General features: G+C 45.2%; 1 protein-coding gene across 1 annotated transcript; it reads right to left on the minus strand.

Annotated features, from left to right (window-relative positions):
* Positions 1–5679: 5679 nt before the first annotated feature.
* On the minus strand, positions 5680–13115 carry ap5m1 (adaptor related protein complex 5 subunit mu 1). The gene is made up of 8 exons (XM_036542773.1): positions 12787–13115; positions 11840–12500; positions 9703–9930; positions 8446–8585; positions 7890–7975; positions 7674–7786; positions 6902–6998; positions 5680–6182 (listed from the first exon to the last, which is right to left on the minus strand). Exons 1-8 carry the CDS (start codon positions 12852–12854, stop codon positions 6100–6102), a joined length of 1476 nt encoding a protein of 491 aa, XP_036398666.1. The 5' UTR covers positions 12855–13115; the 3' UTR covers positions 5680–6099.
* Between the last annotated feature and the right edge of the window lie 595 nt (positions 13116–13710).

Genomic DNA, 13710 nt, shown 5'->3' on the forward strand with positions numbered 1-13710 from the left:
AATTCAGAATTATTTGGTGCCTTGATTGAGGTACTGTCATATAATTTAAAACATGTTTAATTCCAATCTTATTCATTAAACAAAACGCGAAAGTAAATGACAAATTTACAGCCGAATTTTATTGTACGTTGTAGTGATGTATCATGGAACGACTTACGACGCCGCCGTGACATTATAGTTCAAAGTGCATATCCCAGAACGGGATCTTTAATCAGGTATACTGACAACAGTGAGCATAATCCTTAAAACAGTCAGCATTCGACGGTACTTGTTTTAACACGCACACTACGTAGTATCATTAGTAATAACAGTTACAGAGGATGATTTATAGGAGCAACATTACCTTGCATCTTAATAACCTACCCATAGTGCCTATCAATGATGTATACAATGAGTAATATAATAGAGTGCACGCTACTAAATAAGAAGTTATTATCCCCAAGATCGGATAAAAACATTAAATAAATTAAAGACACGTCTGGTCTTTGTGGATGAAACTCGTGTTGCATATCCATGGCGTCAATAACTTGAGTGATGTTGTGAGTGGCTTATTCACGTCTTGTATAGTGTTAAATTTGTCTTAGCTGTGCAATTAATCCACACAGATCTCTCCACAGTTGACATGACAATGCATAAATGAGTCTTAGACACTCAAATAAATTCAGCCTGTGTTCCTCGTGGAAGACAATTAGGAAAGGCCGAAGTCACTACGGCACATTTTCATCGAAACAGTTTCATTTGACATTGGAACAATCACCACTAGAGGGGACCACAGGCAAAGTAATAGGAGATGAGAGAAACGAGGCAAGTTCTTGCCATATAGAGGAACCTTCAGTGATTGAGTGCTTACAGCAGGTTAAAGTAAAAAGCAGACAGCGTTACATTTCAAACAAACAGAGTTGTCTGAAAAGTCATTTTCTGACCAACCCCAATGGCAAATTTGCATCAATAGACCAACATCTGAATCTTGTATTGTTTTAGCACATTTTGAGGTTGGTATCAAAATAATACCCCTTTCCCGGTCCTATATTTGTGTATAGAAGCGCTCACGGAAAGATAATTACTCATTTCCGTTTTTAAGGCAGTCAGCTTCAACGCAGCACCTCTGTAGCAGGCCAGAATGTAAAACTAGAGCTTTCCCTTCCCATTGTTATCTAAAAGTGTTAGAGCACGCATTTTCAAAAATAAATTAATACTTTTTTTTTTTTTTTTTTTTTTTTTGCTTCTCACACATCCTATATCCAGGAACTGAAGTAAGTGATTTTCAGAATCCTAGGCAGTGGCACCACTGTTGATACCATTTAACCCTCCCTTTTGGTCACAATTTCAAATCTCTGTTCTTTGATCTGCACTGTTAAAGGAAAGTATGCTAATACAGCAGTCGTGTGTTCTCTAGCCCCAAATGTGAGGTTTCAGTTGTTCTACATGGTTCTAGACATGGCTACGTTTCAAAACATTACTTTCAAACTTAAAATACTGCATTAAACACCAGTTTTTGTCTGTATGGCCCAAACTATAGATGTAAATACAAATTCGTATGACTCTACAATATTCTTTCTCAGCATGCATTAGCACAATTGTCCTCAAACTGAAAATATATTTTGCTTTTTTTTTTTAATTGAGTGGGGTTATCATTTTGTACATATATGATATACTGCTAGGGTAAAAGTAAGTTGTAAAATGAAAAGGTGTATCAAAACAACGATTTTATGTAATTCAAGTAAATTTACATATCCCATAATCTGGAGGTTGCAATTTACATATTAGCATACACTGTTGGAGATTTGTGTTTGTGCTTTTATTTTAACATTATTGGGATATTATCCAATATAATTTAGAACAGCTTCACCCATACCCACACATTAATTGTGTATGTACTGTATGTAACTTCACTCTGAGCTTGTCTTTGCATCTGATATTAATAACAATGCTTTTGTGATCCTGTCCCAGAGGATCTCAAAGATTGTGTAGGAAGGACATCACTGGTGAATATTCCTTACAGTAATTATGTTGTAATATAGTTAAGCATTCAGACTGTACCCCAGGAAGCACAAAAAATCTTATCACTGTTTTTAGCAAAATTGGATACAGGGAAATATGCTAATTTCAAAGTGTACAATTATACAGTGGAATGAATATTCATCCGTTGTGATTATGCAGATCATGAAATGTTTTACGGTATATCCTGTTCTGACAGAACAAGATTTCATTGTTGTTTCAAAACCCCAATGAGATTTTTTTTTTAATACAGCACAGGATAGTACTGTGTGTTTCTCAGTGCTTCAGAAACCCAAAGCAGGATGTGGAGCATCTGATGTGTCTAGATTCTGAATGCATAATTTTGTGTATTTTTAATCACTTCACTTACCAAATACCAAAGTTTTCATGGGTGTGTGTGTATGCTTGAGTAAGCCATCGCGATACACAGGGTAGGCATGATCATGTCCAAGATCACCAGACACCAATCAACAGTATTACAGGTCTGTAGGGGTCTATATTAAGAGGATTTTGATTCCAGCAGCTAGGGCAGCCACATGTCACCACTCCTGCACAGGACTGGTTTATGTGACTGAGGCATAAGCTCACAGTAGATGCTGTGCAGAATGACTGGCACAGGGCAACACATTGTGTCAGGGCACGCAGATACTCCAAGAGAAACTGTCCATGTGCAAATTGGCAATTGGCCAAACATATGTTTGTGTATGTGTTTTCACTGAACAGGGCCAGAACACATTTTTGTGTACAGTTTATTATTACTCTTGGTTAATTCTTCAACCCTTTCGGGGTGACATTAAGGAGGCATGGCAAAGAAACTTTTAGGGTTCTCTGTAGAACAATTTCTTTTAATGTAGCCTATTTTATAATCCACAAGATGTTCTTATTCTAAAAAAATCTTCTAATAAAGGTTTTAAGGCAATTTCATCCCTCAGCAGTGCTTGTGGTTAGGGAACACACGGGGGAGGCTCTGAAACACTGCCTTGGCACCCTGCGGAGACTGCAGCTATTCAGCCCTGCTTTTCACCAGAACGGCACACTGCCTTTTTTCCTCTCCGGCTCGGTTGCGCCGCCATTAATTGTTTTGTGCGGCTTTATCAGCCGCACGGCCTGCCGTCTGTGCAGTTTCTCCAGTTGGTTAGCCGCTCTCTATTCAATTTGCTGTCAGCTCAGATAAATTGCCCCTTTTTCCCGGGAATCAATTTCCTCCCTTAACGTGGCGGGGAGGAGAAGCGGACACGGACGCGCCCGCTGCCTCCGAATCTTAAATATTGACTGACTCCTAAATATTGACTGACTGGGTAATGGGCTCGCCCGGGCTGCGGCTGCTGATATGTGCGCTCCGCTGAGCTCCGTCAGCGGTTTCGCTTCCCCAAGTTCCCCTTCTCCCTCAGTCCCCGGGGCCCAGCTCACAGGCCGTCTCCTGCCACACCTGTGCATTCAGGAGGAGCCGACGGGAACGCAGAGATTTACTCTTCCTGCGTCTTTTGAGGCTCTGCAAGCATAGAGGGGAAGCTCTAGCATGCAGTCTAAAAACAAATTAAACCCAGCCCATTGACTTATGTTTATTTAATTAACAATGAGGCGTCTGCCAGCTAGATGGAGCCCAGTGACTGCACAAATTTTTGGAGCCTGTCTGGAAGCAGATTGGGGCACTGTGAGGCCTTACCACTGTCCCAGCACTGCAGAGGCCTTCCCTTTCCAGCTCGGTTCACACAGCGCTCTCCTTAAAGCCAAATTAAGAAAGATAAAAGGGAGCGGAAAGCTCAGAGCTACAATATCTGCTATCCTGCACTTTTAAATAAAAGGAGGCGAGGAGTGCTGTGTGAGCAATTGGTTCCAATTGCCGGAGGATTGGTCACGGTCGGTCTTCGGGGGGCGGAAATCCACGTGAGAACGTTGTGTCTCTATCAGCGAGGGGGCTTGAGAGGCAAGAGGCGCACAGCGGAGCTCACGTAAGTCTGGGTGCAGTGGACTCATCAACCCCTCCTCCAATACACACACACACACACTTTATCCCAGTACTCATCAACATGCCTCTCATGCTAACAGCTCTGTGATTATTATGCTCCTCAACATGAGCAGTGGCTCTGCAGTGGGGTGGCAAACAGGTCTGTGGTAAAAGTGTAGTCTGTGAGAACTGTGGCCCCAGTCTCAGGCTGCTCTGTACGGTCCGATTTGGCCCGGTGAGGTAATGGTCTCTAACCGTCACCACTTATGGACAGGGGCAGAGCGAGGGGAAGGGAGACACAGGATGAGACAGACAGACCCGGACTGCTATGGTTAATTAGGCTGCCCCACCTCACCAGACTCAAAAGACTCAGGAGAGACCTGCAGGATATTAAGAGAGGGAGAAGACAGAGGGATACAGTAGGAAAGTCCCTGCACAGGCTGGACCAAGGAGCAAGAGGGTTTAGCACAGGGGTGAAGGGTCAGCCGGAGCCCCCCACCCCCAAAAACTTCATCAGAGAGAAGAGGCATCAATACAGAACCATCTCACATTATCAATGAAGTTTGTCAGGAAATAAATCCATCAGCCATCTTTGGGTAAATCAGCACGTTTGTTTAGATGATAAATATTTAAATATACCTAAACGCAAAGGAGCGCGATCACAGACCCAAATCAGTGCCAAATCTAAACTTGCCTAATGTCATTCCATATCAGCATCAGCAACGAACTTGCGCAAGTCCAGCTCAAATGCAAGTCTGTTTGAAACCCTCAAGCCTGGTGTTTAATTTAGCAAGTCTTAGCCTGTGGCACCATCTGAAATGAATGTGTAATCTTGGTGAAAAGGTTCTCTGCTTTCCCCATGCATAAGCGGACAGTTTCTGAAGAAACGTGGCAGGCCCCATTCACCACAACTCAAGCAGTCAGAGTCTCTCGGTCAGAGTGCATTTGTCGTCAACGACATGTTCTGAACTGTGTGGCCGGAGACGAGGGGTAGGAATGGGGCCCAGTGCAGAGAATCCCCCCCACGCCACCTACTTCCAGTGCCTCCTAAAGAATCCACGCCGCCCTGTTCTTTTTTCATGCACCCCCCCCCAGCCAGCACTCAGACCCCTCCTTTACATCTGTCGCCCCAATTAGCCATTCAGCTGCTCAGCGAGGGGACCCTCAGACCCTGAGAGAAAGCGCGGCATGGCGTGGCGCGGCGCTGCGGCTCAGGCCCAGCCAGGCTCCAGCGTCTGAAGGGGCTCATGGAGGTGCTGGCTGACAGACAGAGGGCAGGAGTGGGGGGGGCAAGGGGATGGGGAGGCCTGCCAGTCCTCCAGACGGGCCCTTTGTGGTGCTGACGCGGCCCCGTTAAGTCTCCTTCTTTCACAGGCTGAGCCTTTTGCCGACGGCCCCTGGGTCCAGCCAGCAACAGGGCCCCGGCTGCCGATTATCTGCGTGATTGAGAGGCTGAGAGGCACTGAAGTAGGAGCCGGGGGGGGGGGACGCTCTGGAGACATGGGACGAGGGGGCTGTTCCAAAATCCACTGAATAGGCTCTGTCCATGCCAACCTATATTCTTAATGAGGACAATGTGTCAACCCCCATGATGCAACAGTGCAATTTTAATAGAAAGACACAAAGATCGGTTCCATGTTATTTCTCTGTGGAAAAACATTCAATATACATTGAGAGGTTCTTAATCTGGCACCTACCCTTTAACATTAGTAATTACAGACACTGAAGCGGGCTCTGCTGGACCAAAGTCAAGCAATTTTTTGCCCTTAGGTCTCAGACTAAGGGCATCCTGTGGCCCTGAGGAGAAAATAAGCTCACACTTGAATAAAAGGCAGTTACCTATATAAGAACCCCATAGAAACCATTTTGTAACTCTAGGGGCAGGCAAACTGCTTACTCATCTGAAAATTCAGCTCACTTCATTTTGCCTTGGCACTCCACCCGTCACTAAACTTTAAACCCGTAAAACACACGTGCACAAGTCACTGATGTCCCTGAGGATGGTCTGTTGGTTGATGCAATCGGACACCCCTGGAGGGAGTCCAGGCAGGGGTGGAGCCACAGCACTCTAAATGCTGCCTCCTCAGTCTCTCCACCGGCAGGGCAGCACCCCTCTGTCTCTGTCCCAGCACTTCAGCATCCTCCCTGCTGTGCTACACCATCAAGAGTCCTGAGGAAACGGGCGCGTCCCCAGTGGAATTCCAAATGTAGTACTCGGAGGACACCAGCTCGCGGGCTGCAGGGAGTGAGAAAGAAAAAGAGGGAAAGTAACACTTCAGCAGGGAGCTGCGCCAATTTAGATAATGCTCCCACAAACCTCTTTTCATACAATCAGCCTGCTCACACCCACAGTATAGAGCAGCTGTAAACCCTACAAGCTCATGGTTCCCCCTGTTTTATTTGAACAGATATGCAGCTATGATAATCAGATATGTATAAGACTACACACCTTGGTAACAGAACACAGCCACACGCAAACTCACTCACACATGGCTGCTCTGCCAAGCAGAGATTATCCCAAAACCTACATGATCTGCAAAAAGAAACTCTGCTGGATTACTTTACGGTACACCTTCAGGAACAAGCATCCTGTATCCCGCACCCACATGAAATGCTTTTGTACTCATCTGTGCATATTATCTTATAATATTTTGTGGCATTGGTGTTTGTTTCTTGTCATTCTGATTTAAACACTCTAACTGTGACAACGGGGCACCCTGAAGACCATAAACTGTTCTCTATGAGGTCACATCACGCAAAGCCCTCTCCTAACATGGACCCTGATGATCGCCTTACACCAACGAGGCAGTCTGCTCTCATTCCCAGTTCCAGTGATGACTTCGGATACCTTTGTGAGGCTGATGTTAGAGATTTAGGAGAGATTTAAGGGAAGGGGGGTGTAGAATTATTATCAGGTGTTCACGGGTGGGGGTGCAGGTGTGTAGGCGCACTCACAGGAGGTGATGCGAGGCTTTGCTGTGGAGTACACCTGCACAGAGTGCTGATCCACACAGCATCCAGACAGAGTCAGGTCCAGCACTCGGAAATACATCTGCAACACAGAGAGAAACACTCACTTAGATCATCTTTTCAAAAAAGGGCGCTCAATGTAGCTCAATACAGGTATTTTATTTCCTGAATAGATATTCACCTTAGTATACTTAAAACTGTCTTAGCCATTCCTGTCTTAGCCATTGCTGAGGCCAGGACAATTTCAGGTCGCGGTCTCATTTTGAATATTCAAGGGGAAAAGACATAACACCCATGGCTAGCTCCCTTAGGTGGAACCAGCACCGGACCCTCCTAAGCTTGGAAGGAGAGAGGCTGGATAATCTTCTCTCTCATGTTCAGAAATGTTGTCAGAAATATCTAAAGCTTCCTCTACTACATTTTGTTAAGAACTGGATTATAAGATGAATCTTGAGTAAAATAAAAGTCTACTACATTTTGTTAAGAACTGGATTATAAGATGAATCTTGAGTAAAATAAAAGTAGGAGAGATACTTGACAAATTGGATCTAGTTCACTTAGTGTTTCCCAGCTGTTCCTCCAGGAGAGGCATAACAGACACATTTCTGAGCTTACTAAATTACGAAACACAGGGAGTGTATGTTGATGCCTTTTGCTCTGTGCTATATAGACAGCAGGAGGGAGGTACAGTTATTTCCATATGTTCTGTTTCCTCATCCGGTGCCGAAGAATTTACAAACAAAGTGTTTGTACTCACTTTTATGTAGGCAGTCAGACCTGTGCAAAGGGGGTCAGTCGGGCCTGATGACTGTGCTGAAAAACTCACAGTGCCTGCTAGTGTCACCTCCCGACATCTGGGAAACTTCTGACCTGGAAAGTCAGGGAGATTTAGTCACTCCTTTCAGCACACAGAAGGTCTTTGTGAAGATCACAGGAGAAGAATTAGGGGACCTCTTGTCCCCACTGCACATACCCAGCACCCAAACCAGCAGGCCCTTCTCCTTGGACACCTCCAGCTGGCCAGAGCTCACCTTCACATCCACACTGACCACCTGGCCCCTGTGGACACACAGCAAGGAGCTTGTTTGCTCACTGCCAGGGGCTCCTCTGAACACAGAAGCCTTCCTCTCTGAGTTTTACATGGACAATCTTCAAGCCATTACATTCAAAATCCAGATCAATGTAATGGAACTAAAAATACCGATGCTGATTGCTAAAAGGCCAAAGTACATTATATTATTGTCATTTAGCAAATGCTCTTATCCAGAGCGACTTACATAGTTTACAGTTATATCTACTTATGCAACTGGATTTACTGGGACAATTGTTGGTTAAGTACCTTGCCCAAGGGTACAAAAGCAGTGACCCAGCAGGGAATAAAACCATCAACCTTTTGGTTATTAAGCCCTGCTCCTTACCACTGTGCTATACTGCTTGTGTGCACGCATGTGTACCTGGATAAAAAAACAGTAATACACAGTGTAAGAGGTTTCCTGAGTCCAGAGGGTCTGTGCTTGTGTCCGTTCTACCTGTTGAAGAAGGGCAGGTGCGCCTCACAGTACTCAAAGCTGTTCTTCACACTCTCATGGAGTTTCAGGCTCACGTTCACTCTGAGCTGGCCCTGCTCCTCTTTCAGCTGGTAGGACCCCAAGATAGGAGGCACTGGCACCTGGACACAGACAGCACGGAGAAACATTCCAACAGTGGATCAAACACAAAAATACATTATAACAGTGGATACAGCACAGTCACATTCCTGCAGTATATCAAACACAGAGGCACATCCTAACAGTGGATCAGACACAGACACATAGTCTATAAGAGTGGATCCAGCACAGATGCACTTTCTAATGGTGGACTCAGCACAGAGACACAGTGCGTCCAGCACAGGCACAGTACACTGTAACAGTGGATCCAGCACAGACACAGTATAAATGTGCATCCAAATAGGTCTTGGTTTCTTTTGCTTTGACCTGGTGGTATATCTCTTTGGACTTCTCCTCCTTTATTTGCACAGATGTACTGCATCCCTGTCCCTCCTTCTGCATGGTGCAGTGTATGTAAAGTGTTTCTGTATAGGTTTGGATTGTTACAGGTCGATGATGAGGGAACTTGGTGCACTTAATCACCCACATGAGCTGTTTGATTGGACGAGTCTGACTTCTTATTGCTCTTAAGAGCCTGGGACATATTCCAACAGACCATTTTTGCAAGAGGGCCAATGAGACGTGAACTTTATAGCTGTAGGTAGGTGTTGTGTGATGATGTTGATGTTGATGTTCTGGATTACTCTTACTTCCCATCAACACCCATACCCATGCCAATATTTAGCCAATTTCATTGGCAGGTCAATGAGACAACTGCGTTTGTGCTTTTGTAGTGGCCATTTATGTGACAGCTATTAATGGTGTTTCACTTTGTGTTAAATGGCTTTCTTTTAATATGTTGAGGAGTACGGATACAATCTTTTTGGAATAACTTGTTTACAACCTGTATTCAAAAGACATTTCATAAACTTATGAGTTATGAAGCCAAAAAGGAATAAACCAGCTAGGTAGATATCTTCTTCAGAAGAATCAAAGTTGTATGTTTCTGGACCTCATCTCCCATGAAAGATACAGGCAAAATTTTTGCTCTTTGTTCTACAGAGGCCTGCAACTATTCTACAAGTATTTGTCAAGAGTCTTGTCTCTTCACCACAGCTACAGAATTACCAGGAGACCTATAAAACCCACTTGATTTTGGTTTTCAAGGAGGGGAAAAATCTAAGTCCATTGCCTGTGTACCTGTGAGGTGTAACTGCAGAGGCGGAAGGACTCCAGCGGGGGTGAGAAGGGGAATTTGTAGGGCCCAGAGAAGGCGGAGCCATCGTTGTCATCCACGCTGCTGGCAGTCAGGATGCTGGCGTCCAGCGAGGTCACGCAGGGGTGGACCAGGATGTCCTGCAGCGGCGAGCCGTTGGGCGGCAGTGTGAGAGTCACTGTCACATTGGGCAGGACCCCCTCCACCTCGCACTGACGTCATCACCCAACACAGGAAGGGGAAGGAGAGAATGAAAGAGAGCGACAAGGGTTAGGCAAATTCCACTGTTACACAGAAGAATGTACTAAAAGAAACAAACACTGATACATTTATCATGGATCTATAAGCTTGGAAATTATGGAGGCTGCAGATACAGCTACGTGAAAAAAGTATTTGCCCCCCTCCTGATTTCCTCTTTTACTGCATGTTTCTCTCAGTGAGGATGAATTTCATATCATCCAATAAAATTTAATATTAGACAAAGGAATCCTGAGAAAACCCATCCATAGTTTTTAAATCATTATTTCATTCATTTAATAGAAAAAGTCACCAATTACCCATATTGCCCCTGTGAAAAAGTCACTGCCCCCTTAGTTCCCCCCAGCTCTGTTGAGTTATATAAGGTTCAGTACATATAACATATATATTGAACCTTACCATCAGACAGAAGTAATCACCACAAAGCTTCTACAGGCACACAATGCCATGATCAAAGGACATTCCAGAACAGATGAGATAAAAAGTTGTTGGGATAAATCAGTCTTTAAAGGGGTACAAAGCCATCTGTAATGTTCTTGGACTCCACCGAACCACAGTGCAAGCCATTATCTCCACATGGAGAAGACCTGGAGTAGTGGTGAATATTTGCACGAGTGACTGACCTGCTAAAATTTCTCCAAGGGCACAGCAGCACATCATCCAGGAAGCCTGAATAGATCCCAGAAAAACTTCCAAAGAGTTGCAGGCCTCTCTACCATCAGCTAAGGTCAGTGTTCATGACTCAACCATAAGAGAGAGACTGTGCAAAAATGGGCTTCATGGAAGAGCAGCAGGGCAGAAACCACTGCTCTCCAAGAAAAATATCAAAGCTCATCTCACGTTTACTAAAAAGCACACAGATAATCCCCAAGAATTTTGAGATAATATTCTATGGAAAGATGAGTCAAAAGGGGAACTTTTTGGAGAGTGTAAGTCTTCCTATGTCTGGTGTAAAGCAAATACAGCATTCCACTGAAAGACTGTAATACCTACAGTGAAACATGGTGGTGGCAGTGTGATGGTATGGGGATGTCTGCCTTGGGACGACTTGCTATCATTGACGGAAGCATGAATTCTGCTTTGTACCAGACAATTCTTAAGGATAATGTCTGACCATCTGTGAGTGAGCCAAAGCTAAAGCTTAAAGGTGATGCAGCAGGACAGTGATCCAAAACACAGAAGGAAGACCGCATCCGAGTGGCTAAAAACAAGCTAAATTAAAGCTTTGGAGTGACCTAGTCAAAGTCCTGATTTGAATTCAATAGAGATGATGTGGCAGGACCTGAAAAGAGCAGTTCATGCTTGAAGACCTACAGTACCAATCTGTCAGAGTTAAAGCAGTTCTGCAAAGAAGAGTGGGCCAAGATTTGTCCACAGAAATGTGCAAGGCTCAAAGCAAATTATAGGAAGTATTTAGTTGCAGTTATTGCCGCTAAGGGTGGTCCATTTTATGTTTACACTTTGTTTGAAAATTTGAAAACATTCAGTGCTCCAAATAGGCAATAATAGAGAATATCAAGAAGGGGGCAAATACTTTTTCACGCCACTGTACTTAGCCAAACTAACTTTGACAAGTGCAATCAGCCAATTGTCATCTTAACTGTTATGATATTTAGTGAAATATATTAATTTAGTGAAACATGTTGATGTTGTTATGATAAGCACAGTAACGCAAAAAGCAACCAGTTATCTATTCTGAAGATCGCTCCTGTGGGTGGCTGATTTTACCATTCAGTGCAGTTTGTGTAGATATTGTGTAGAATAGATAGTGTGTGTCTGCACTTAAAATATTCTGAAGTTAAAAATGATCCCATTTAAATGCCTGACAGTGGTGGTGACAGTGTTCAGGGCCCGCAAGCTCACCTTGCAGGTGACGCTCCCGTGGACATCCCACAGGTCCTGCTTGCTGCGGCTGCCGTACTGCATGGAGCGCACCATCTCGCTCAGCGCCACGTTTACCACTGCCCGCCCCCGGTGCACGCCCGCCTTCCACGCCGGCTGCTTCTGCGCCCCTGCCGGGCTGTGGTTGGTGTTGGGGTGGGGTGCGCCCATCTGGGGGGAGTCCAGCGGGGTGCCAAGGGGGCAGACCTGCAGCAGGATGGAGGGCAGGAGGGCAAGGCGGGATGCCAGTGCCTCCCCCTCTGGCTTGCCCCCGGCGCCACACAGGCAGTTCTGAAGCCCTGCCAGCAGGGACAGGCCCTGGGACACGGAGGCCAGGCTGGGGAGGGGGGGCCGTGGCTCGGGGGGGGCGTCCACCAGGGGCAGACAGGCCAGGATCAGCCCTCCCTGAGCGATGGCCAGCAAGGGCCACAGGACCCCCCCGCCCCGGCCCTCCAGACGCAGCTCCAGGGCCGGGGAGCGCTGGGGACGGGCACAGTCATCCCGGGTCACCACAAAGGGCTTGTCGGGATCGGTGAGGCCCAGTTCTGTCATGAGAGGGTGCAGAATGTTACAGTCCTCTGGGACAGCCACATACTGAGGCCCCGCCAGAGATTTGGCACGACGCTCAACTGTGGGGTACCGTCTGCACAGGGGACAACAAAGAGCAAGAAGCAGAGTTTGGTTCCATTTTGGTTCCGTCAATTCAGGGAATGAACAGATATTCAGTTAATGAATGGAAAATTTTCCCTCATTTTCTATGAACATTTTTCAAATGATGTACTGTTTTGTTACCCATTTCCTAAACTGACCCCCAACTTTGCAAGAAAGCAGAAGTATATTATTACTCTTAACTAGGAAGCTAGCAACTTCCTAGTTGGACAAAACGTCCAACACCTAACTGATTAATACCATGCTATAACTTGACTTACTTTGAAAAGCGCACTGTTCCAGATTGCCCCTTCTCTTGAGTTATTATCCACAATGCCCGGATACTCATTCCTAGGTTTCTTTTCTAGCACGCAAAGAGCGTCACGGCAAGAACGTTTCTGAACCTTTTAATATGCTGCACACACACAGAATTATCTGTGCTGAGTTATGAAGCCAGCTCACTCGACAATCTTGCTAGCTAGCGTTCGCTACATCTGTCTTGCTATATTCCGAGACTTCCGAAGCAATAAGAGACCTAGTAATCTATACTAAAGTAGAGATGAGTAAATGATTAAAGTGACTTCAAAAGATGTCCAACAGTTTCAACATGAACAGCTATCTATCCATCTCAAGAATCAACAATTCAATGATTTGAAAATATACACCTGAGAGTACTATTTTATCACATGAATTAGCCGCGGCTCATTCAAAACGATATCGTGAAATAAGTATCGTTACATTAATTAAGCACATACAAGCTACACCTCCCAGTACATCACTACAGAAAGAACTTCCTGTTTTTAAGATACCACGGGACATGTCTGCGCATGCGCACAGGGAACACTCCAACATGTGACACACCCGCGTCTCGAGTACGCGCCCGGTACTCTCATTAGCTCCGTTTCATCGCGAGGAGCAGGAAAACGGTGTTGGCATGGCGTAGAGTCCAGTCAGTGCGGGCAAGAGCTCCAGGGTCTGGACCAACTGAGTACAGCAAGTAGTGAGCACACGCCTGATTCACGATGAAGGACCAGCAGGTGTGCGTGTGTCAGTTTTTTTCCCCCTCACCTGATATTGACTATATTGAAATCTGTAATACAGATTTTTCAAATCAAAATAAAATTAGAGTTAAAATACAGTAGCAGTCAAAAGTTTTGACGCACCAGCTCATAGAAGGATTTTTCTTTATTTTTACCATTCTCCAC

This window comes from Megalops cyprinoides, chromosome 12 (assembly GCF_013368585.1).
Source record: "Megalops cyprinoides isolate fMegCyp1 chromosome 12, fMegCyp1.pri, whole genome shotgun sequence".
Classification (NCBI taxonomy): domain Eukaryota; kingdom Metazoa; phylum Chordata; class Actinopteri; order Elopiformes; family Megalopidae; genus Megalops; species Megalops cyprinoides.

Coding starts and splice junctions, on each gene's coding strand:
- ap5m1 (XM_036542773.1), bottom strand. CDS start 12,854: ATGAGTATCCGGGCATTGTGGATAATAACTCAAGAGAAGGGGCAATCT. Junction 7,976..8,445: donor CACCTGCCCTTCTTCAACAG/GTAGAACGGACA, acceptor GTGTGTCCACAG/GGGCCAGGTGGTCAGTGTGG. Junction 6,183..6,901: donor AAAGCCTCGCATCACCTCCT/GTGAGTGCGCCT, acceptor CACTCCCTGCAG/CCCGCGAGCTGGTGTCCTCC.